Source organism: Barbus barbus (assembly GCF_936440315.1).
Source record: "Barbus barbus genome assembly, chromosome: 26".
In the NCBI taxonomy this organism is placed as follows: Eukaryota; Metazoa; Chordata; class Actinopteri; order Cypriniformes; family Cyprinidae; genus Barbus; species Barbus barbus.
In genome coordinates, this window is record NC_136754.1 from 18,181,517 (window position 1) to 18,207,192 (window position 25,676).

Sequence of the window (25,676 nt, forward strand, 5' to 3'; positions counted from 1 at the left end):
GTGTGTAATGATTATCAATTGGCCTGAAAGTAGTAGTTGTAGGTGGTGATGTGGTGGGTCAGCATTAAATGGAAGCATTTTCTTTCCTGCTGTGATGTATATCTGAGTGAAACAGCTCCTCAAATCAGGAAAAATATTGTGTGGGATTTGATTTTGTCCATCTTGGATTGGATCATTGTCGTTTACTAATTGCTGTGATTTTATTGAAGTGACAGGTTGCTGGGGGGAGGGATTATTGTCTCACACACATCATCAGAGAAGAGATGTCATCAGGTGAGGAGTTAACATTTTTGATTAAAGATTATGAGTGCTCCTCAATCGGAAGGGTGCATTTCTCAGCTGCCATGTCATCAAGCGCTGTTTGAAGGATCTTTAGTAGGCAGTCTTCATTTTGTGTCCTTCGTTTCACCTGTTTTGAAGGATGCATCAGGTGTCCTTCAGATACCCACAAACCTTTGCACACATTCAGATCCATGAAAAATAATAAGTTAAAAATGAAACGGCACTGATCTTTTCCAGTGTAATGCATGAAGCCATTGTTTTCTGTTGTTTTGTTGTAAATAAATCACATAATACTAAACAGTGCATAATGGGAGACCACAGACAATTGCTTTAATAGAAATGTTATTGCAGTAGAAATGCTTTAATTTACATTTAAATTACATTATTTAGCAGACACTTTGATCCAAAGCGACTTACAAATGAGGACAGAAGCAATCAAACTAACCATTAATAGTAAATATAAAACTTATTCTTCAGATTGTAATTTTTTCGTAACAGCCATTACTAGACTGTCTCATTCTAGTGTTTAATGTTGAGCAGGACTCTAGCCTTGAAACCTCAGAAGGACTGGACTAGGAAGGATGCATCCTCACTAGGATGCACCCTCCTGTTTGAGAAGCACCCAATGAGGGCACATGGAAATTAAAGATGTGCTTGGATAAATCGTTTATAACAATCACTGCAATATCCAAAACTAAGAATGGTTGGTTCTGATTTCATGGTGACTTTGTTTGTAGCTATATACAGGTCTGTTGCCTCTATTATCTGTGCACTCAAATCTACACTAAATAGATTCATTAGGCTTAACAGCATAATGCGATTGCATAAAAATTAAATGTTTGACAAATACAGTACAAATAAACTACTGCATAGCCTACTTGGTGCATGAGCTGGATACATCAAATATAGTCTATTAATAATAATTTGTGATAATGTCAAATAAAAAGGTATATGGGTCAGAACATTTTTGCTACCCACTGGAGCCACACAAGTACAGTTTGGGTCAGATTACTTTCTTTTAGTTATTTTAATGCAATGAATAGGTTTAAAACTGTCCTCCTTTATGGATGCATTGAAATAAACTGGCAGTGGCACGCCTGTAAGAATCTCAGTGTCAATGCACATACTCACACTGAGGTGTTCATGAGTCAAACACAGGATTTTAAAGGGTTGGGTTGTGTTGTAGTGAGAGGATTAGCTCGCTAAACATAGACAGATAATAACTTACCCGGTCAACTACTAGAGCAAAGCATGAATGAACTTCCACTGATCCTTAGGGAAGAATCATTATATGAAATAAACATTTTATGTGGAGCCCTCACACCTATAGGAGGTCTGTTAGACAAAACCCTCATCTTTTAACATGAGAGTGTTATTTTTAGGAAATTACTATTAATGTTGCACGCTATAGCCTATATCCTATTGTATGAATTTGAAAGAGATGATTAGATTTAATTTAATTTGATATGATTAGACTACAAGCATTGCAAGTCTTACCAGGATGCCACAGACTGTTTATATTTGGACTAAGCCGTTCACTTGGTTGATTAGTGTTACCTAAGCGTTCCAGGTAGCGAGAAAAATCGCTTCCAAGTGTCTGATTCAGGGCACAGGCGAACAGCGACCTCAGCACGATGGAAAATTGACAGACAGTCCATTTCAGCATCGTGTGTTCTTCTCATGCGAAACAAGACTGATGGAAGAGACTGTGAAGATGACAAATCATAAAATCGGGTAGCGGAAGTTGGTCGATCGATCAGAGTAAATCAGTTTGCTAGCCGAGGAATTTAATGTGGGCTGTTCAATTGTAGTTGTTTCCCTGATTGCCTATTTACGTTTCGGCGAACCTGTTTCTGATTTAATTCATCTGGACTTTCGTCGGAGAAATGAGCTACGTAATGTTAGTGTTGTTCGTGGGGTGTTTATGTAGGCAGCTTCAACCAGTGAAGTTGCAGCGTTTTGTGCTCGGGTCAAACAAACATGCGAGACGTGAACGTGTTTGAGCGCTCCTCCGTGTTCACCGCGGAGATGATGGAGGTGTTTGATCGGACTCCCACGGAAAAAGAGCTCGTCTCTCAGTCCAGGGAACTCTGTAGAGCCTTCATTCACTCCAGAATCGTAAGGGAAGGACTGAGTTGGTCAAAAGTCGAGTTTGATCTGCCCGAGCCACACGGAGCTCTTGTAGATATATCTGTGGTGCTGCTAAAACTGGGTAAGAAAACCAGGAGTGAGTGTGAATTGATGCTCTTAACGGGTGTGATGCTATTTCAGAATGTATCATCCAGATAAATCAGGACTATTTCATAACACAACTCAAAATCAAAAGTCAGCCTTCTTTCTTTTGAATCTTTCATAAACCTATATTGTGATTTATAGCAACTGTGTATTAATGCAGTAACCACATATTGAGAGGACCAAATGTTGATTCTATCATTGAAAAAAGCATTTTGGTTGACTACTAAATATAGGAAGTTTGGGGGAACATATACACTCAAAAGACAGTGAGAGGGACATTTAAAGAGTTTTACAGGTGTAGTTTTGTTTTACAGGTGATGAACTGGAGTGTATGCGCCCGTATGTGTATCGTAATATCGCAAAGCAGCTGAACATCAGTGTAGCAGTGGAGGCTGTGGTGTCAGATGCATTTCTCTCTGTAGCAACTGAGATCCTAGTCATGGGTAAGTGATCTGGAAGATATTTTAAAATGTGTTTTATAGGCAGTGTTTGTGAGCGTGACCTCACTGTCCCTGCATTGTTTTAAAAAATTAACAAACAAAATGAATAAACATTTAAGTATTTTTTTTTTCTCTAGGTATCTTGTTGTTGTTGTTATTGCTAATTCAGTACCTAATTGGCTATTTTGAGACCAAAAAAAAAAAAACCCACTGCATATGAGGACATCACTACTATAAATGGAGTGAATTTGCAGATGTGGGATTTGTTCCAAATGTAAATGAAGCGATGTTAGTCTGAGCAGGGTTTGAGGTTTAAAAAAAACATTTCAAGATATTAATTTAATTATATTTTTATTAAATGACAGTAAAATTGTAATCTAAAACTGGAAGAGCTATTGACTTTAGCCTATTATTGGATTTCAGTGGTGTGTTTGAGAGGGGCACTTTGATCATCAGTTTAATGACAAGTTCTTCAGTGGTCTTTTTTCGGAACATGGAAAAAACCCTAAAAAGGACATACCCACATTCTTTCCTTTGCACATATTTGGTCACATATTTTATCTGGGTTCTGCTTCTATTGATGTACATGGTGGTTGCAGTAGTCCTAAACCATGGCAGTATGGTTCCACTCTGCCTGATGATCTTCTCATAGACCTTACTACAGAGGATAGAAAGTTGGAAGATTTTTGAGGAGGTATCCTAAATGAATGCTGAATATGAAGGAACATAAACAATTGGAATAGTCCCTGACTCATGCATTATTAATGAAGCATGGCAGTGTGTCATGTCAGATTTAAAGGTGTGAAAGAAGACATGGCCAATTTAGGACTTGCAACCTCATGGAATTCTCATTATAACCTGTTATCTGAAACACTGTATGATTATGATTAATGCAAAAGTGTTTGAGCTGCTAAAAATGGATGGCTCCGTTTTCTAGTTCTTCTTGTGGAATTGCTTTTACTTTCAAGGGATCACATGGGGCAAAGTGGTGGCCATCTACGCTGTAGCAGCCGGGCTGGCGGTGGACTGTGTGCGTCAGGGCCATCCAGTCATGGTGCACACCATAGTGGACAGTCTGGGAGAATTTGTACGTAGGAACTTGGTCCCATGGCTCAAAAAGAGAGGAGGATGGGTAAGTGTTCATTCTCTTTATTGCCACCTTCATGAACCAAGACTGGTCCTGACCTCTAGAGGCTATGTGAGGAATGAAGTATTGTTACCCATCTGTAGCCGTGCTGTGTTAGTGCATTTAATTATTTTCTTTGTGCTACTGCAATTCCATACTGTAAATGTTTTTTAAAAGAAACTGTTACTTTTATTCAGCAAGGACTCATTAAATTGATCCAAAGTGACGGTCAAGACATTTATAATGTTACAAAATATTTCTGTTTCAAATAGATGTTCTTGGTTTGTATCATAGATTACACAAATATTAAGCAGCAATGTTTTCAGCAATGATGATAGTAATAAGAAATGTTTCTTGAGCAGCAAATCAGCATAGTAGAATGATTTCTGAAGGATCATGTGACACTGAAGTAATGGCTGCTGAAAATTCAGCTTTGCATCACAGGAATAAATTGCAATTTAAAATATATTAAAGCTTACAAAACAGCCATTTTAAATTGTAGTAATGTTTTAGAATTTTATAGTTTTTACTGTATTTTCTGATCAAATAAATGCAGCCCTGGTGAGATTCTTTTTAAAAATATTATTGACCCCAAACTATGTGAACTATGTGATAGCATGTCAGATGTTTCCTTTTCATCTGTCTTTCCAGGGGGACATTTTAAAATGTGTGGTGAACATGGACTCTAAAGCTCGTGCCCACTGGTTATCAACAGCTGTGTTCACATGGAGGCAGTTCTTAAAGACCATGTACATCTACCTGACGAAGTAGCCTTGTGCAGGAAATCATCCTGTTGACTGACAACTGAATCTTTCCCTCCCAGAACTATTTGAATGGTCCATTGTACTGTTTGTGGAGTAAACAGCCTCTCACAAAGGTCATAACACGTCACCCGGGTTCAACTGCACCTTAATCCTCTTTTACCTTTCATTATTTCTTTAAAATATACTATGTATAGACTGAAACAAATACTATGAGCTGACATTGTTGGGGGTGGCACTGTGAAGGAATATGTGGTATATTCATTACTGGAGCATATAATATCTGTGTTCCTTAGTTTAAACTGACCCAGAAATATGGTATGCAGGTACTGGAGCTCCTTTTGTGCTGACACACTGCGTGGATTCATTCCACTGAGATTTTATACTGGCTATATGTGGTGATGAGTGAAACATTTTAATGTTTGACAAGCTTCAGATTTTTATTTTTACAAAATTGCTCAAAATTATGTTTGGAGTGTCACTTTGCACTTTCAGTTGTACAGTTTGTGGTGTGCGTGTGAAACACTGTTGTCACCAGCTGTATACATCTTAAAATAAAGATTTTCATGTGTGAACTGAGAGAGAAGTTGAACATTTATAAACAGAAAGGGTTCCAGTGGTCATGGAAAACATGGAAATATGAAGAAAATTATAATCTTCAGTGTCACGTGATCCTTTAGAAATCATTCTAATATGCCGATTTGGTGCTGATGAAACATTTCCTATTATTATCAAATAATTGTGCTGTGTAATATCTTTTGGGAAACAGCGATTCATTTTTTTTCAGGACTTCTTGATAGAAATAAATTTCAAAAGAACAGCATGTATTTGCAATATTTTTGTATTTGTAACAATGTAAAATTCTTCACTGTCACTTGATCAATTTAAAGTATTATTTTTTTCAAAAAACACATGGTTAACGGCAAACTTTTGAATTATAGTGTAGATTTGACTTCACTGACTCTAAATCCATAATTTTGAGTGCAATCTCTATTAAACGATTTCTTTAAAAATCTTTTCCTTTTTTTCATGATTACTAAAAAAGCCACAATGAATTCAACAAAAGGTAGGGACCTTTGTTTCTATTAGTGAATGAATGTATCTCCAATGAAATACCATTAAACATAAACACTAAAAGCTTCTTGAGTTATGATTGGAGAAAAAAATTATTTTGTTCAAAGAGTTTGCCATGAAAGACAATTTGAAAAGACAATTTTATATTTTTATTGTAGTTGCTCTATATTATACAAAATGACCCGTTTATATATTGTAACAATATTTGCAAAGCTTGTTTTGTTGAGAAGACAGGTCAGATCACATCTATTTCTTACTCACAGATATATTACCATCACCCACAGGTTGCTATATATAAACCATCAATATTTTGTGTCAGATGAGTACATTAGTACAAGTGCTTTTCACAAACACGTCTTCCTCCCACATGACAGCCAGTTAATCAGTCCTGCGATAAGTGATGTGCAAATGCTGCGTCAGAGGCTGTCCTTCCAGTGCCATAGAGATCGTCTGTTCCAGCCTTCCATCCGGCTTCAGCTGGATGTGCCTGGAGATCTGAACACAAATCTAAATTATTAGTGGAACATTTATTCTAATTATGCTAGTTCAGCAATATTAAAGACATTTTCTTTATGAAAATATCGCTACATAAGAGCTTTTTGTTTCATTAATCTGACATGGTGCACATTTTGTGTTACGAGACCTGTTGAACATAAGGCTGCTTAGCAAAAGATGTTCTAGCCAGGGCAGTACTGTGCAGAGTCAGCTGCTGTCCAGTGAGTTCCCCCTCCTCAATCTCTACAAGACCTGGAAGAGGTAGAGACAGCTGATTTAAAAAATGCATGGTACTATATAGTATAGACAGTGCTGGGTAGATTACTTTCAAATTTGTAGTTTGTTAATGATTACAAATGCCATTGCAACAATTGTAGTTAGTAACGCAATCTATTAGATTACACATTTTAGGTAAAGCACTCTTGACTACTTTTTGATTACTTTAAGAATCCGTTCGAATAGGATTATTCATATCAGAAAATTGTATTATAATGTATATAAAAAAACTAGAAACGAATCATATAAAATTATATAGTTATATACACTACCAGTCAAAAGATTCATTTGGACAGTAAGAATTTGAATGTTTTTTTTAAAGAATTCTCTTCTGCTCACCAAGCCTGCATTTATTTGATCCAAAATACAGCAAAAGCAGTAATATTGTGAAATACTGTTACTATTTAAAATAACTTATTTCTATTTGTATATATTTTAAAATGTAATTGATTTCTGTGATTTCAAAGCTGAATTTTTAGCATCATTGCTCCAGTCATGTGATTCTTCAGTATAATAAAGTATAATAAAATTATAAAGAAAGAAAATATATTGCATTTTTTTCAACATCAAGGACCCTAAACTGGATGTTGTGCAGGAAAAGAAGAGGGTTCATAAGTTAATGAAAAGCTAATCATTAATATAAATGAGTAGATGTAATATATTCATAAAATGTAAATAAATAAAAACACTAAAATGAAATATTTTATTTGTCTGCATGCATGTCAAGTGAGCATTAACAGAGAACCGATTATGAATAGTGTTCTCCTATTGTGTAAATACTATGTAATAATTTAATCAATAAAAAGTAGCTGTAGTCTGATTATGAGTATATTAAGTAACAATCCAATTACAAGCACTTCATTTTTGGAATCTGATTATAAGAAATGCTAAAAAACAAATCAAACACCTGAGTTCTGTGCAATGATGAAGGCCACCCTGTTGGTGCCTGGCTGAATCCTGATGAATCCACACTCCCTGTGAAGTGGCTTTTTGCTCTCAGCATGGAATGCATTAAACCTGAAATAAATTAAATAATTTCTGACTGTCTGCCTGTGGGTCAGCACATGGCATAAAGTAAAAAAAAAAGCCTCTGGGTTGTTTTGTTACTTACATAAAATTGATCACGGGTTGTCCTACATGTGAGAAATGAAGACCCTCTGTGTAGCGAAAAGGCGTGATGGAGGGGAAGGATCCCTCTCCTGGCTCATCGGACTGCCAGGTTCCCAGGAGCCAGTCCAGCGGCAGCACTGCGGGGTTCAGCTCCGCTGTGGAAACACGGACAGCAGGGGAAATAAGGTCGAAGCACGCTTGTTCGTGATGTAAAATATCTTCACGATCACATTCTGATGCACCTGCGGTTTATTAAATGCATGTTTAATTTTAATTGTAATACATTTGACGTTTGACCTACAGAATACAGCTCGGAAATAATAAGCCATTAGAAATAAAACAAAGGTGTTTATGAATTTAAATAGAATCATCATATTTTCCTACCAGAGTGATTGAATGGGCATGACATTCCGCTTGAATATTTTCAAGTAACCACGAATTTGATCTATTTAGGTGACACAAAATTTATTTCACACTGCTGTTGAACTACTATCTGTTTGCCATCGCAGTGCGTGTCTACTTCCAGATTAGACACTAGGAATTCTGGGAAATGTAGTTATTAGGCGCTCTAACGATACACGCGGAAAAAAACTGAAAGACGAAGAATATAACACTTTTGCTCCACTACTCCTTTTACTGTAGGCTATAGCTCATTGATATATATGTATAAAAATGTATATTTAGATATTATATCAAGTTAACACAAAAATTAATACAGGCTCGTCTGCAAATAGCTGAAATTGCAAATAATAATAGCTTTATGAATGAAAAGACTAATACAACCCAAATGAATAGAGCTACTCAGTCATGATGTTAATATGTAGGCTAACCCGGAAGGCTACTGTTCACTTTTTATGTTTTGAGTATGGACTAGAGTATATAGATTAATTTAATACTCATTTAGTCATTACATCGACTAAAACATAAAAATACACTCAGAGAGAACTAAAACAAAATGCTACATTTTATTTTCAGTGAATTTACTTTACTTTTTACTTTTATAAAAGCCTACTTTTACTTTTATTTTTGAACACAGATGTAACGACACCCATAAAAAATAAAAACATAATATTAAACAAAATAAAAAGAAATTAAAGCTGCTGAAGTGTTGTTTTTAGTAAAATGAATATATGCCTACATAACAACACATAGTAACATAGTAAGTTCATTGTACATTGTTTATTGTCAAACTGTGAGAATCCACAGACACATGATTTAAAAACATTGTAATATTTAAATTTTTATTTGATATAATTTTACTTCAATATATAATTTCACTACTATATATATATAATTTAAATTTTTGTAAACATTTTTATACATGTACATGCCATTTTATTTCTGCAGAATGATTTTATGATCCATATAATTAAACATTTAATTTCATTAAAGCTGTTGAAGTGTTTATTATAGAAAAAATACAATGCCTATAAAAAGTATTCATACCCCTTCATTTTTCTCTCTCTCACATTTTACGTTGCTGCTTTATGTTAAATATCAATCTACACTCCATACACCCTAATGGCAAAGTAAAAAACAGGTTTTTAACATCTTTGAAAATTTATTAAAAATAAAAACTGAAACAAGTACATTTCGTAAGTATTAGAGCTGGGAATCTTTGGGTAGACAGTGAATTGATTCGATTCATGTTTCATAGGTTTTCGATTAGATTGAAGAATGATTTTTGCAATTTGATTCGATACACAATTAAATTCGATTCAATTCGATTAACGATTCGATTCTGCATTCTTTAAGTGCATTCACAGGGTTATTTAAATGCTTCCCCTAAATTCTTTAAATGCTTAGTCAGGGGGCAAATTACACAGCATGGTTTAGAGAACCATAAAGAACCATACTTTTGTCTATTGTTAGATGCTAGTTTAATGATGCAATGGCATGACATGACATATGTAGAAATTTATGTAAGCCAAGACTTCAAAAAAGAGCTTTTGAAAGTATTATGTATAGGCTAACATTTTGTCACACCAGTTACGCAGCCATCATTTCAGAAGTGACAGAAATGTCAAATACAATACTTTTATGTATATATAGGCTATATATGTAGGCTATGTATTATTTATTATTATTATTATTATTTATTTATTTTTTTTACAAAAATTATTTTCTTATCTCTTACTTTGAATTTGCTTTAAGAAATCAAATACACTGCTGGACAATAATCAATCATTTGTTATTATAATTTTTTTCCTCATGGCAATTTTATGATTGTTTTATATACTACAAACAATTATTTCAATTTTCTGCACAGAATAAGGTAGAAAATATACTTTATAGCTTCTGTACTGTAATAAATGATATGTCAATAAGCACTGCATCATTCATTAATTGTATTTATTTATTGTGTTTATTGTTTTAACATTTTACCAGTTCATTCTTCTTTTTATTCAGCTTAGCTGCAGCTGCCTTTGTCCATGTTAGGCATTTCCTGGCATGTCTTAAGTTTAAATTTTACACTTTTATCCACTAAATGAGCTCATTTCAAATTTGATGCCTGCTACAGGTCTCAAAAAAGTTGGCACAGGGGCACCAAAGGGCTGAAAAAGCAAGACATTTTGAAAAGAACATCTAGCAACTAATTAAATTAATTGACATTGGGTCTTTAGCATGATTAGCTATAAAAGGGATATCTTAGAGAGGCAGAGTCCCTCAGAAGTAAAGATGGGCAGAGGCTCTCCAATCTGTGAAAGAGTGCGTAAAAAGATTGTTGAATACTTTAAAGACAACGTTCCTCAACGTCAAATTGCAAAGGCTTTGCAAATCTCATCGTCTACAGTGCATTACATCATCAAAAGATTCAGAGAAACTGGAGAAATCTCTGTGTGTAAGGGACAAGGACGAAGATCTTTGTTGGATGCCCGTGGTCTTCGGGCCCTCAGACGATACTGCATGACTCATCGGCATGATTCTGTCATGGACATTACTAAATGGGCCCAGGAATACTTCCAGAAACCACTGTCGGTGAACACAATCCACCGTGCCATCTGCAGATGCCAACTAAAGCTCTATCATGCAAAAAGGAAGCCATATGTGAACATGGTCCAGAAGCGACATTGTGTCATGTGGGCCAATGCTCATTTAAAATGGACTGTTTCAAAGTGGAAAAGTGTTCTATGGTCAGATTAGTCCAAATTTTACATTCTTGTTGAAATAAAGAGGAGGGAGACCTTCCAGCGTGTTATCAGCATTCAGTACAAAAGCCAGCATCTCTGATGGTATGGGGGTGCATAAGTGTATATGGTATGGGCAGCTTGCATGTATTGGAAGGGACTATGAATGCTGAAAGGTATATAAAACTTTTAGAGCAACATATGCTCCCCTCCCCTCCATATGCTCCCCTCCAGATCTTTCACCTATAGAGAACATTTGGTGCATCATTAAACGAAAAATAAAAAGACGACCACGAATTCTTCAGCACCTGGAAACCTATATCAGGCAAGAATGGGACCAAATTCCAACACCAAAACTCCAGAAACTCATAACCTCGATGCCCAGATGTCTTCAAACTGTTTTGAAAAGAAGTGGAGATGCTACACCATGGTAAACATGCCCCCATCTCAACTACTCTGTGACCTGTTAGTAGCAGGCATCAAATTTGAAATGAGCTAATTTTGTGCATAAAATTGAAAAATTTCTCAGTTTAAACATGTGTTATGTTATCTATGCTCTATTGTGAATAAAATAGTGTATTTGTAATTAGAACATTGATATAAATATATTACATTAGACATGACAGAGGACAGATAAATGAAAAAAAGATGAAATACAGTAAAATGTAAAAGATTTTAGAATATAGGAGGGAAAAAACAATGGCAAAAGCACAAAGTAATGCACTTGTTGAAACCAGCGAATGCCAAAATCTGCCTTTATTAAAACAGACAAGCATTTAAACAGAAAACAGCACAGAACAGACAAGCATTTACCAGACAACTGACAATTTGTTTACAAAGTTGAAAAGTGAAGTGAAGTGACATACTGCCAAGTATGGTGACCCATACTCAGAATTCATGCTCTGCATTTAACCCATCCAACGTGCACACACACAGCAGTGAACACACACACATCGTGAACACACACCCGGAGCAGTGGGCAGCCATTTATGCTGCGGCGCCCGGGGAGCAGTTGGGGGTTCGGTGCCTTGCTCAAGGGCACCTCAGTCGTGGTATTGAGGGTGGAGAGAGCGCTGGACATTCACTCGTCCCACCTACAATCCCTGCCGGCCTGAGACTCGAACCCGCAACCTTTGGATTACGAGTCCGACTCTCTAACCATTAGGCCACGACTTCCCAAAAGTTAATGATACAATGATTTTTGCCTTAAAGCTTTCCGTCAGCTTTTGAATGTGGTCACATTATGTTTCATACAACAGCCTGTGGATGAATCATAAGACTAATGCCAATAACTAGCAATTATCAAAGGTCAAATACTGTGACTTTTTAGTTAGGTCAAATGAAATGAAAATAACATTTTTGGTTATGTTATACAATATTGTGTATACAAGTTGACAGTTTATTTTGAATAAACAAGTGTTTTATTTGAAATGCTCATGCTGTAGTTACTGCTAAAAATACCTAGAGACTGGACACACTTTTACAAATCAGCAGGTCATATTAAAGTAGTAACACCATGTAATACGGTCCCTGTGCGAAAGTAATTTTTTTTCACATTTTGTTTTGTTTCTGCCTTATGTTAACTGCTTTAACCCCCCCCCCCCCCCCCCCCCCCCCGCATCAATCTACACTCCATACACCATGATTGTAAAGCAAAAAACTGGTTTTTAGCATCTTTGCAAATTTATTAAAAATACAAAACTAAAATGATTCCATAGCATAAGTATTCATACCCTTATCTGAGACAGCTGAAATTTAGCTCAGGAGCATTCGTATTGCTTGTATATGTTACTATACTTCAAGTGAAGTTAACCTGTGGCAAATTCAATTGAATGGGTATGATTTAGAAAGACACACACATCCTAATAAAAGGTCTAACAGCTGATAATGCATATCAGAGCAAAAACCAAGCCCTGAGGTCTTTTTTAGAGTTGCTGTAAAGGATTCTTGACACATTTAACACTACGTTGTGTAAGGATGTTCTTGGTTTAACACTGAATGTGAATGACAAAAAGAAAAGTTGTTATATGTTGGCAAAGAGCTATCAATTTTGAAAAGGCTGAACTATATTTTGAGATTTAATATTTTACAAATATTGGAAAATTGCTTTGTAAATATCACATGAAATAAGATTTTTAAGACTGACAAAATTTTCAGAAATTAATGATAAAAGTTTTTGTCTCTGTCTTTTTTTTTACCCCACAGTGTTCTTTTAGCCGTTGGGTTAGTAGTTTTAATTAGCTTTATATAAAGATACAAGTCTATGATAGCTGTAATACACTTTAAGATGTTTACTTCTGTCTTAAAAATATATCAACCTTACAGAAAATCAGCAATTAGTTTGACTCTTTTTTTCCTCCTCTCTTCTCCATTCTCCGTTAACTGATGAAAATGTTTTGGGCTCAACCAAGCAAATCAGCTGCATCATGTCAATTATAGTTGTGGCAAAAGTTTATTATAATTTGAAATAAACAGCAAATTATTTACAATGATTAGCTGTTGAATCTTAAGCACCTTTGACACTCCCTGTGTCACACACCTTATCTGGCCAAGTCACCCATATTACATTCATTACAAAACACTTAACACATTTTAACTGCAAATATCTTCAGAATTCAAAAAGATTACTTCAGTTCATCAGTGCAAGGCATTACATAGGTCTGACATAACTGACAAGAAATGTTTTTTTTTTCGTTGATTAAATTTGTTGTTGTTCTCCTCTCATTCTCTGGAGGTGACAGTCTTCATCTGCCCCACTGCGCTGGGCTGAGGCATTGTAAGCATAGCCATCTCTCGTATCAGTGTTGCTAAAATAGAACATGCTAGTTAGCTTACAACCCATCAACCTAATATGTGTCACAGAACATCTGTTTAGATAGATAGATAGATAGATAGATAGATAGATAGATAGATAGATAGATAGATAGAAGGTCTGTGTTGGAGTGAAACTTACATTTGCATTGTTTTGAATGCGATGCATTTCAAAATTCCTCCCAAAAGTAACAATGCTCCACCTACCCAGGCTATATAGAGGGCAGGACCAAATGTGTACCTGACCATTCAAAACAAAGAAAGAGATAACAGGATTCAGCACTTAACAGACTCCTGTGAATCATATGTGAGTGAAAAATCTTTTTTTTTCTTCTTACCTGGAAGCAAATGAATCAGTTCCTTCCATGCCCCCCATACCCATGTCTGCACCCATGCCTGCGCCCATGCCCTCGCCCATGCCTGCGCACATGCCTGTGCCTATGCCTGTGCCCATGCCCGCGCACATGCCTGTGCCCATGCCCGCGCCCATGCCCGCGCACATGCCTGTGCCCATGCCATTTCCATAATCTATTCCTCCTTTCTGTCCTTGCTTTTGATTGTATTGGGTTGGGTATTGCATCATGAAACTAGGCACTATTTGATCAGCATACACTGATGATCCAGAAATATCAAAAATCCCTGAAAAGAACAAAGATGATGTGGACCATATTGAGAATTATTGTAGCAATAACAGTTTGTAAACATAATAGAAACAAATTGAAAGATCAGTGGGGTTTAGTTTAGATACTGAGTAATAATAAGCTTTTGTTTACCAGCAATGATAAACAAAATCCCTGCGCTTAGCACCAGTTTGCCCTTGGTCAGTAGATCCATTCTTCTCATATTGAAGCACTTTAGGCAGAAGATTCCGATGAACACTGCAGTCACACCTACTAAAATCGCCATTATCATCAGAGCTCTTGTAGCCCGAAGGATTCCTGAAAAAATACAGGGATATAGAATATTAATGCTTTTGAATCAATGCTTTTGTTTTATTTCATCTTTCATCTTTATTTCATAAACTTATTATTAAAGTGATAGTTCACCCAAACATGAAAATTCTGTCATTTATTCAGTCTCATGTCATTACAAACATGCATGACTTTCTTTTTTTTCTGTGGAACACAAAACAAGATATTTTGAAATTTTGGTTCCTATTGACTTTGATTATATGGTAAAAAAATATAATGGAAGTCAATGGGAATTAAAACAGTTTGATTACGAATATTTTTTAAATATATTTTTTGTTCCATACAGTGATGGTGAATAAATGCTGACAGAATTGTCATTTTTGGATGAAAAATGGACCTCAGCAGATGACAACTCCTCCTCAACGACATGGAAAAACTTTATATACCATTATTTTTTAGACTAGAAATGTTTAGTGAGAAATATCATTTCCAGCACAATTTTCAAATTTTAGGTTCAGAAATAAACTTGGTTGTCATTATTGGGTTTGTACACAGAAAAACACATTATGTTAACCTACTTGAGTAGCTCAGGTAGCCGTTGAGAGGTTGGCACTCGGTGAATCCAGTCTGGGACACCTCGCAGTCCTTCCACAGGCCCGTATAATGGTGGATGGAGGTTGCCTCGTGCTCCTGCTGGTCTTCGGTGCACCACACATCCATGACCGTGGCAGCAAGAACTCCAACTGTACCGATGGCTCCTGATACAAAACCTGTGGTCTGTAGTGCTGTGGCACTCATTCTGCCTCTGTCTTCGTTTCTCGTCTAGGATCTGGTGAAGTTGGTGGTGAGAAGTGTTGAGGCTGACTGAGGCTGGACAGGGTCACACTGTTTTTATAGTGTGAAGGCTCACATGCACACTCATAAAATGATGCTTGATATGCATTGGGTTGTCATAGTTCCACCTACTTTCAACAAAAATATAAAAGGAGTAATAAAAGGAGTCATCATAAGCAACATCTCTCTGATACTCACTTGATGTGTAATATCTTAGAACAGTTCAGACAGGCCTTACAATGCACACCTAATTACTGGATCATTTTGACTTAGTGAGTAAACATTACACTCGAGACAAAGTCTTGTCTTTGCCTTTTCTTCACCTCTGATTGTTCCTCTGCTTAATACTTGACAATTACTGATGCATGAAGAATCAGCAGAGGCTGAAAAGAGTCTGCTAACAATGAGTAATTAATGACATTTGTGAGGAAAGCCAAGAAAACATGAGCCCTTGTGGATTGAGCAAGGATTCAAAAATAGCATTTAATTGCATTAAGGTGCATGTGATAAGATGTATAGTACTGTACATCATCCAATAAATTATGAAAAAAACAATGAACACCTTTATGATTATGCATGATATCATACAGTTGTAGCTTGTTCATTGTAGTTAATCATTTGGATATGTAGAATATGTGTGTGTGTGTATAGTGCTTTAGAGAGAAATTAGAAATGTTAGATGAACTGTATATATATATATATATATATATAGAGAGAGAGAGAGAGAGAGAGAGAGAGAGGAGAATGACACTATTTCGACACACTATTTCCCCGTCTAAATACTGTAAAGCTGATATAAAGCCACCCAGCTTTATATCAAGCTGATGTAAAGCTGCTTTGACAAAATTTGCATTGTTAAAAGTGCTATACAAATAATAGACTTGACTTGACTTGATATATATATATATATATACACACTTTTTTCAGACCTGTAGCAGGCATCAAATTTGAAATGAGCTCATTTAGTGGATAAAAGTGTAAAATTTCTCTGTTTAACTATTTGTTATGTTCTCTGTGTTCTATTGTGGATAAAATATTGGCTCATGTGATTTGAAAGTTTTCATTTTATTCAAGTTTTAAAAATGTCCCAACATTTCCGGAATTCAGGTTGTACTCTGCAGGCGATGAGCAGAGCTGGTTTCCTTCAAACATGATGCTTAGAACTGAGGTTCATCAGACCAGAGAATCTTGTTTATCACAGTCTGAGGGTCCTTTAGGTGCTTTTTTTTTTTTTTTTGCAAATTCCAAGTGTGTTTTCATGTGCCTTCACTGAGGATAGGATTGAGTTTGGCCACACCGCCATAAAGCCCAGATTTGTGGAGTGTTGCAGTGATGTTTGTCCTTCTGTAAGTTTCTCTGATTTGCATATATGATCATGGAGCTCAACTAGAGTGACCATCAGGTTCTTGGTCACCAGTCTAACCAAAGCCCTTCTCCATCAGTTGCTCAGTTTGGCAAGGAGACCAGCTCTAGGAAGAGTCCTGGTTGTTTCAAACTTCTTGCATTAAGTATAACAGAGACTACATGATTCTGTGAACCTTCAATGAAGCAGATTTTTTTCCTTCCCCAGATGTGTAGCTTGATGCAATCCTGTTTCTGAGCTCCACAGTTAGTATTTTGACCTCTAGGCTTGGTTTTTGCTCTGATATGCGTTTTCATCTGTTAGACCTTCTATTAAGATGTGTGTGCCTTTCCAAATCAAACCAATTCAATTGAATTTGCCAAAGGTTAGCTTCACTCAAAAGTGTAGTAACATCTACAAGCAATATGAATACTCTTGAGCTAAATTTCAATTGTCCCAGATAAGGAGCTTGCAATGGAAAATCATTTAAGTGCAATGGAATCATTTAAGTTTTTTATTTTAAAAAAATTTGCAAAGATGTTAAAAAAGTTTTTCTTTGTTATTATGGTGTATGGAGTGCACATTGATGTGGGAAAACAAGTAATTTAAAGCAGTGTAACATAAGGCAGCAACCTAACAAAATGTGAAAAAATGAAGGTGTATGAATACTTTTTATAGGCACTGTAAATACAGCGCAACACAAGACATCAGCTATTCTTTGTCATTTTTTTATTGTCAAACTGTGAGAATTCATTAACTTGATTTCAATTTGATATGTTATATTTGCATTTTCATTTGAGATCTTTATTTGAATTTAACTCTAAAATCATCAGCTACTTTCTAACTAAAAATAAAACCTTAAATCTAAACAATCTCTTCCCTCTTCCTTCAGTAATCTTGTGAGGTCATAGGCCATCAGGGCAATCAATCAGCAATGAGAGCGAGTTCAAACACCTTAAACTCATCATGGCTACTGGTCTTGGCGAGTTTCTCCGCATTTTAAGACGAGGCCTTGAGAAAGGTGAACAAAATTCAACTGCGCGTGGAGACACTTTGGAACGCCTATTCGATAATGACACACTTCATATAGCTAGACTGAAAGTTTCTTTTTGATTTGTCATAGGTGGAGAGATCATGAACTTTGCGCAAAGGGCAGCCATGGAAATGATATGGAGAGGCAAGTTAATGCACGTGTAAATATTTAAGTTTGCATAAGATGTATATTATTGCATATCATACAGCAAAGCTGTACTGCATGTTATTAGTCCATCTTAGATTGCCTTCTGAGATCATCTTGAAGATCCTTTCCTTTCTGGATGCCTCCTCTCTGTTCAACATCAGCTTTATCAACAAGCGGTTTCATGATCTGGCTAACGGCAAGTGAGTTCATGATATAAATATTTTGAATAAGGAATCTTATATATTAGCATGGACGTCCAGTGCCCTGTGGTCTGTGTTGTATGCTTCTGAGATTGAAAAGAAAGTGTGGAGACCCCAAGTAAGCATGATTAAAGAAGTCGTGAGCGGTACAATTGTGGAGGAGAAGCCTGCTGGATACTGGAAGAAGCTGCTGCTCAAGGAGATGGCTACAAGGACACCATGTGGAAAACCGAGCTAAAACACAAGAACCTGAGCACGGGCATGCCAACTCTGACGGAGCATGTTCTCAGGTAGAACATAAGTGCTCACTGCTTATGATTAGTTCTACACAAAAGCATTTTTCATTACTTGCGTAATGTGTATTTTATCTTACTGAGAACTGCAGTAGACCATATAAGTAATTGAGCCCTTTAGCAAAACCAAAAATGTATGAATGCATCAAAATATCAACCGAAGAGACATTTAATTAAAAAGAAAAAACAATGCATTTCAATCAAAGCATTTATGAAACTATTTGTATTATTCAAAATTGAGTTGAGATTAATATACTTTTTTTTTTTTCTGTCTGATACAGATGATTTTTATATTTATGTGTTTTATGTTTGTTCAATAACAAATATAAAGAACCAATTTGCAAAATACACTGCCCGTCCAAAAAAAAAGTCACCACCTAGATTTAACTAAGCAAATAGGTAAGATCCTCCCATTGGATTATTACTGCATGGATGATTGTTATGTGCCCAAAGAATGAGGTCAGTTGACTACCTGAATGACCAGGATATGATTTTTTTTTCTTCCCTGATGGCACAATGACAATGCCAGGATTCATCGGGCTCAAATTGTGAAAGAGTGGTTCAGGGAGCACGAGCCATCATTTTCACACATGGATTGGCCACCATAGAGTCCAGATGTATAACATTTTTGTGAAGCCATTTTTACATTTATTCCCCTCCGTACTGATTTTCATCAAATTATGAACAACTTTTTGATATTTATATTATACGATGTGAATAATATGAATGTTCTTGGGCTTCACAGTGATGTCACAAGGGGAATTTGTGCAGTTAATCGCCATTGATTTCGCCAATGTATCCGAGCACGTGCCTGTGGCGAAGATCAGTCTTCCGTGGCAAGCAGAGGGATTTCAGGGAGAAGTTGAGGTACCTATGATTCTATTCCTGATTCTTATGCTCATTGGACACTTTATTTAGACTTCATTTCTCCCTGGAAATGACTGGTTAGTCAGTGCTGGCATGCTATTCTTAGGACACTGTCTATATAAATAGATTGGTAGGTATGGGGAACATAAACAAGGCCAAATACTGAAAGTCTGAAGTTAAATGCACTTTATGTGCAGCTTTGAGTTGATAACTGGATTTACAACCTGAGAATGTAGCAATGTCTGAAAATATGCTGCCATGCTGTTTATTGTGTACTTTATTTAGATATGCATGTCCTTAACTTGCTTCTTTTATCAATGAATAATTAAAAACAGCAATGTTGAAACTGTTGCAATGCCTAGCTGGTTAATGTTTAGAAAAGTTGAAATTATTCTGGCAGTGCTTTGAGTTGTATATATTCAAAGATGACTTTGAAATATTTGTTCATTTTTCAAGCTTATTTGTTTCTTGTTCATGTAAATTAGCGTTTTGGCAGTTTAATGTAGATGTCTGAAATGCTTTGTCGAGTTTCAGAGGCATTGAAGTTTTGCTTTTTTCTTTTGTTTTTCTGGAAATGCCAAAGCACTAGGCCTATTTTTATTTCAATTTAAATTTGGTAAATGTTGTCACAGTTTATTTTTGCATTATGTTTCTCCTATTTAGTCAAGTAATTTCCAAAAGGAGAATAAATAACACAATGGTTTGAACATCCTGTGTACTGTGTAACTCAACTCACATTGTGAACCCAAATGCTGAAATTATATTAATGATTTATTAGTAATGTTTTTATAAATGTCATTCAAGTGCTGGAGTGATGCTTGTCGAAACTTTAAAAAGGACATTGAGAAATGTGTTCAAAACAGCTGGTTTTTGGTTCAATGGGAGGCATAATGCACAATTTCTAATCGGCTAAAATTCTTCCTCATTATACCAACCATTATGAAACTTCATATATAATAACTCTTAGTGTGTAATTTTCGCACTACAAGCATCACCATTTGAAACTGCAAAAAATATACAGGTCAACAGTAGCCTTCAGGCTTTGGACTTTCGACACTGCTTTAAAGCGTCTTCCAGAGCGCCAAGAGCCATTGCAGCATTGGCTTTGTTGCAGTTGTATCCCATGAGCCCAATCCGCAATACCTAGAAAACAGTTGAGTGGATGATTATTCAGTCATGTAGTTGAATGCATTATCATGTTTCGTTGACAAGCTTTTACTCACCATGCCAACAGAGGGCCCTAGACCTCCTGTAAACTCGATTTGGTGATTCTTCATGATATAAGCCAGCAATTCTTTCCAGTTATACCCTTCAGGGATGGCAATGGTGGTGACGGAGGGTAATCTCAGATCCTTCGGGAATGGATATGTATTTTAATTGCTTTCTCTTTTAGGTTATATTATTGTTCTGACAATTAATAAAGTGAAGTCACCAATAGTTACCTTGTCCTTGATAAACAGCTTCAAGCCCAGGTCTTCCAAGCCCTTCCAGAGATACTCTGCAACGTCTGTATGGTGCCTCCATGAGTTCTCAAGACCCTTGAGCATACATTTTAGAATTATTAGACATCTGTCATTTAAAAAAAACAAAACGAGTATAGTACTTGCCTAATAGTAGACATACTATGAATACACTTGTAATGGATATACACTATCATTCAAAAGTTTGTGGCAAGACTTCATACATGCATACACACTTTTATTGAGCAATAATGCTTTATATTGATCAAGAGTGACCTTAAAGATAGTTATATAATTACAAAAGATTTTAATTTCAGTTGTTACAAAAGAAATTCAGCTTTGCCATTACAGGAATAAATTACATTTAAAATAGTTGAAATAGAATTTATTTTAAAGTGCAGTAATATTTCACAAAAACAAAAAAAGGGAAGTCGTGGCCTAATGGTCGAGTCGGACTCGTAACCCAAAGTTCGTGAGGTCGAGTCTCAGGTCCGGCAGGGATTGTAGGTGGGGGGAGTGAATGTCCAGCGCTCTCTCCACCCTTAATACCACGACTGAGGTGCCCTTGAGCAAGGCACCGAACCCCGAACTGCTCCCTGGGCGCCGAAGCAAAAATGGCTGCCCACTGCACCGGGAGTGTGTTCATGGCGTGTGTGTTCACTGCTGTGTGTGTGCACTTTGGATGGGAAAAATGCAGAGCACGAATTCCAAGTATGGGTTACCGTACTTGGCCACATGCCACATCACTTTCTTTCACTTCCACAATGTCAGTGTTTTACTGTATTTTTAATTGAACAAATGTAGCCTTGGTGAGCATACGAAGAAAAATACAAAACTTTTGAATGCCAGTGTATGTGACATCACAGATTTGTATAAACACCCGACTTGTTATAGTCTTATAATAGTAGACGTTGGGACCAAAATGTTAACCATCATAGAGTGAATTATAATGACGAACAAGGTGTTAAATGTTTACTTTGAGTAAAAAATATACACATCTAGCCAATACCGTTTCAGCAAGGATGGCTAGACTTTCCCTCAGAGCAAAGAAACCAGACACAGGTCCTGTGTGATGGTATCTGAAACACAGGTTAGTTAACTTTAGACGATCCTTAACACAGCTCTCTACAACAGGTCTCACAAGAGCAACAGTTTGCATTTACAGTACTTACATTCTTTCTGGCTTGCCGTCATTGCCCCAGTAATTGGATAAGTGGGTCATATCAAGGAGGTAGGATACTGGCTTTGTTTTCCTGTTAAACATCTTGTGGCTATATCACATTTGAGAAGAAACTGATAACGTTAGTGGATTTCACTAACTGTTTGAATGATTTAATGTATGCAAGCACATACACAAATATTTCTTCTCACCATGCTCTTTCACTGAATGAAATTGGTGCTGTGCCGGGTGGAGCATTCAAGGCCTTTTGGGAACCAGTATAGAGAATATCAATATCTATGAAGGAAAAAGGTTTGAACAGTTGAAGTCAATCCACAAGCTTTTGCACTGAGATTTAGAATATGGACTTGGTAAATAACATTGTGGTTTCATGCTCATAAAATTTCATATTTAAATAACTTCATGCTTTGATCCACTCACTTTGTTGGTCCATTAAAAGCGGTGCAGCTCCCAGTGACGCCACTGAATCCACTAAGAGCAAACAGTTGTATCTGTAGAGACAAAACCATGCAAGAGAGGTATATGAAGTTAAGGAAAGCTTGAAAAGAGGATTTGGGGGAGCAGTAGACAATGTATATGTGTAAAATACTAGATTACTGGTAATGAAAAATATGTAATATAAAATAACAGTAATACTGTGTACTTGTAATGTAGAAATTAACCTTTTATTTTACCCTTATGTTCTTAACCTTTTGCTTGAATATGTTTATTTATTTTTAACAAATAATCAATTGACAGAAGTGTATCTGTACAGTTAGCACCAATCAAAGATTTGACAAAAAAAAGCATTTAGTCTCATAGTAACTTGTGCAACAGTGATTGTAGAATATTCTTACTTGTGACAGATATCACCAACGCCGTCCACAGGGTGCACCAGACCAGCTGATGACTCTCCATGTGTGAGAAAGAAGAGAACTGGCTTATGTTTAGCCAGAGCCTGTAGAATGTAAAATGTTATAGAGCAGAGTTTACTTTACTAGTGATACCAACTTACAGTGGCATATGGAATTGAAATGTATATATCACTAATAGTATAGTTATGTAGTTTCACCTGTTCAATTTCTGCATTTGTAAAATGTCCTCCAGGTGTTTTAACCAAGGTGTGAACCTTTGCACCTGGGAAAACAGAAAGATGTTAAAGAGTAAGCATACTCTCATACTCAATAAGGGTGAATTTCTAGAGAATGCCTGTGGGCTGGTATACCCATCCGCTCAGCAATGTCTGCAACTCGTTCTCCCCAGATTCCATTGATGGCAACGAGAACACTTTCTCCAGGCTCCACAATGTTGAATACTGCACACTCCATCGCTGTGTGTCCAGAGCCACTCATGGTCAGTGTCATGTTGTTACTGGTCTGAAAAGCGTACTGGATTCCCTTCTTGATATCATTCATAATCTATGACAAAATATGTGCAGTGACTGTTCCAAACATCCAAAATTGCAGTTCTGATACCAAAATTACACCGTCAATATATTATGCTTTTTGTAGATCTATTAATCAATTATTCCAGCATTTGATAAAAAAAAGTTTATTTAATTTTTTTTTTTTTTTTTTAAATATAAATAAAAAATGAAGCTATTTGGAGATTCTGCTGCTGTTATAAAATGTCATGAGTTGTTTGACATGATCAAATTTATTTCTTAAAAAATAAGCAGTGAAGTGCTTTGTTTTAAGATCTTATAGCATTAAAATGTAAAGTATTTAAATTATTTCTAAAATATTGTTGAATACTTAAACTTTACTAAAAATAGCTTTTTTTATAGAAAGGCACGTTTTGAATATAAATATTTAAAGAATAGCCAAGGCCTAAGCATTTAAAGATGATGTTTTTGAGAAGCTTTTTTTTTCAAGCTTTTTGTAGCCTAACTTTTTGCCTGGCTAAACTACAGATCTTTAAATGTATTTTGATCATTAAATTATTGTTTTAAAGCTATTTTAATGAAGCCAACAAGAATGCAAGGATTGGATTCTTAACATTCAACGTGTGTGTTTTAAACTAGATTTTCTTAGAAAACGTTATTTGCCTTCGATCCGTATTAAAATAGTAAAATGCATTTGTGCGTAAAAATGTAGCGTGAGATTTACCCCGAACATTTCCGAGTGCATGTGACCTATTATAGGTCTCCCTCCTGCTGCTAAAACGCGAGGCGGCACATTGGAGGGTCCTGGTCCAAACAGGTACCGGAATGGAGCCTGGAGCGGCCGGAGCATGCACGCTGGTGGCGGGATGGTGACAGAGGACATCCCGCGGTGGACGCTGTGTTTAGTGGACCGCGCGCTTTCCAAAGGCATCTGCTGCGTCAAGCGCGCACACCTGGATAGGACGCTCCTCGGCATCATGTTTCCTCTCTCTGCTGTTCGTTAGAAAGACAAAACTTTATGTTTTTTCAACATTTTAAACAAACGAGTCTTTGACCCCTGGAACACAGAGTATCATGCGTCATGCTTTTGGCACAAAATGCCCCCGCCCTTCATTTTCCAAAGAAGGTAACGGTCCAGAGGTGGATATGAGAGATGTTGATGAATGAACGGGATTACAAAATAGAAAAAGCCTAAAGCTAGAGAGGGTGTCCTGTATTATTATGTAAGGCTCTATGTTTTTGTTTTCTCTTTAAATCAATATTTTAATCCTTAGTTTCCTGACACCTCACAAAAATACTTACACAGAACACACGTGTTTATCTGAACTTTTTCACAGAGTTGAACTGCCATGTGCCTTTGATTAGTCAAAGGATTTAAATGGAGTATTGTGTATTTTTAATATCCATATTTATCCATATATATATTTTGTTTTTTAGATTTTGTGATACTGTAAATAAGTTTCATAGCCTACTGTTTAAGTTAGCTTAAAAACCTTATAGTAAGGTCTGTCTCTCATCAGGTAAAAAGAAAAATCTTGAAACACATAAGGACTGCATTTGAAAAAATAAATAAAAAAACAATAAATAATCAGACAAATAAACAGACAAAAAGTGAGTTTTGTTTATATCCTGGTGAGGTGCTCTATTGATTCATTCATTCTCCACTTGTTTACCAGCTCAGAGAAGGAGTGTACCTTTCTCAATACAGTTGATTGGCTGATGTGAAGAAACACACACACACACACACACACACACACACACTGATAAGATCAACTCACATTTCATTTGTGCCTTGCATGGTCAGTGCAGCACATTGTATTAAATGTGAGCATGTTAGTGTAGGCATGACTATTGCATTACATTATTTTTTAAATTCTTATATTTCAGTTTACAATCTTTAAGCAGTTTTGTTATTTTAAGGTCATTTGATTCTTATTTTTTTGTAGTTTTAACTGAGTGTTTATAAACAGCTAAATTAAAACTCATTTTTATACTGCTTAAGAAGTAATTTAGGTAATATCTAATATGGAAAACAGGAAGTGCATTTTGCATTTGAATCATTCATTTCTAAGAAAGTCTGTATCTTGTAGTAAGTTTGTATTTTTGTGTGATTTGTTTTGCACCCAAAATTTAAATACACTGTATTCAGGCCATCCAAGATGTAGAAGAGTTTGTCTCTTTATCAGAGCGGATTTGGAGAACTTTAGCATTACATCACTTGCTCACTAATAGATCATCTGCAGTGAATGGGTGCCTTCAGAATGTGAGTCCAAACGGCTGATAAAAACACCACAATAATTCACAAGTA

At 36.1% G+C, this 25,676-nt stretch overlaps 3 protein-coding genes across 3 annotated transcripts; 1 reads left to right on the plus strand and 2 right to left on the minus strand.

Annotated features, from left to right (window-relative positions):
• Positions 1-1,486: 1,486 nt before the first annotated feature.
• LOC306846317 (bcl-2-related ovarian killer protein homolog B) lies at positions 1,487-5,852 on the plus strand. Its single transcript, XM_079379607.1, has 4 exons — positions 1,487-2,494; positions 2,832-2,960; positions 3,926-4,089; positions 4,735-5,852. Exons 1-4 carry the CDS (start codon positions 2,263-2,265, stop codon positions 4,852-4,854), a joined length of 645 nt encoding a protein of 214 aa, XP_079235733.1. The 5' UTR covers positions 1,487-2,262; the 3' UTR covers positions 4,855-5,852.
• Positions 5,269-8,344, minus strand: LOC306846318 (peroxynitrite isomerase THAP4-like). Its single transcript, XM_079379608.1, has 5 exons — positions 8,184-8,344; positions 7,801-7,954; positions 7,597-7,706; positions 6,562-6,665; positions 5,269-6,413 (listed from the first exon to the last, which is right to left on the minus strand). Exons 1-5 carry the CDS (start codon positions 8,206-8,208, stop codon positions 6,297-6,299), a joined length of 510 nt encoding a protein of 169 aa, XP_079235734.1. The 5' UTR covers positions 8,209-8,344; the 3' UTR covers positions 5,269-6,296.
• Positions 8,345-20,118: 11,774 nt separating this feature from the next.
• On the minus strand, positions 20,119-24,398 carry LOC306846358 (alanine--glyoxylate aminotransferase-like). Its single transcript, XM_079379680.1, has 11 exons — positions 24,093-24,398; positions 23,210-23,402; positions 23,057-23,121; positions 22,842-22,942; positions 22,426-22,496; positions 22,197-22,281; positions 21,998-22,096; positions 21,835-21,904; positions 20,808-20,903; positions 20,589-20,717; positions 20,119-20,508 (listed from the first exon to the last, which is right to left on the minus strand). Exons 1-11 carry the CDS (start codon positions 24,345-24,347, stop codon positions 20,401-20,403), a joined length of 1,272 nt encoding a protein of 423 aa, XP_079235806.1. The 5' UTR covers positions 24,348-24,398; the 3' UTR covers positions 20,119-20,400.
• Positions 24,399-25,676: the final 1,278 nt, after the last annotated feature.

Coding starts and splice junctions, on each gene's coding strand:
- LOC306846358 (XM_079379680.1), bottom strand. CDS start 24,347: ATGATGCCGAGGAGCGTCCTATCCAGGTGTGCGCGCTTGACGCAGCAG. Junction 23,122..23,209: donor AGACATTGCTGAGCGGATGG/GTATACCAGCCC, acceptor CTGTTTTCCCAG/GTGCAAAGGTTCACACCTTG. Junction 22,497..22,841: donor GTTGGTGATATCTGTCACAA/GTAAGAATATTC, acceptor TTGTCTCTACAG/ATACAACTGTTTGCTCTTAG.
- LOC306846318 (XM_079379608.1), bottom strand. CDS start 8,208: ATGTCATGCCCATTCAATCACTCTG. Junction 7,707..7,800: donor CAACCCGTGATCAATTTTAT/GTAAGTAACAAA, acceptor AATTTATTTCAG/GTTTAATGCATTCCATGCTG. Junction 6,666..7,596: donor CATCATTGCACAGAACTCAG/GTGTTTGATTTG, acceptor TACCTCTTCCAG/GTCTTGTAGAGATTGAGGAG.
- LOC306846317 (XM_079379607.1), top strand. CDS start 2,263: ATGCGAGACGTGAACGTGTTTGAGCGCTCCTCCGTGTTCACCGCGGAG. Junction 2,495..2,831: donor TGTGGTGCTGCTAAAACTGG/GTAAGAAAACCA, acceptor TTTGTTTTACAG/GTGATGAACTGGAGTGTATG. Junction 2,961..3,925: donor AACTGAGATCCTAGTCATGG/GTAAGTGATCTG, acceptor TTTACTTTCAAG/GGATCACATGGGGCAAAGTG.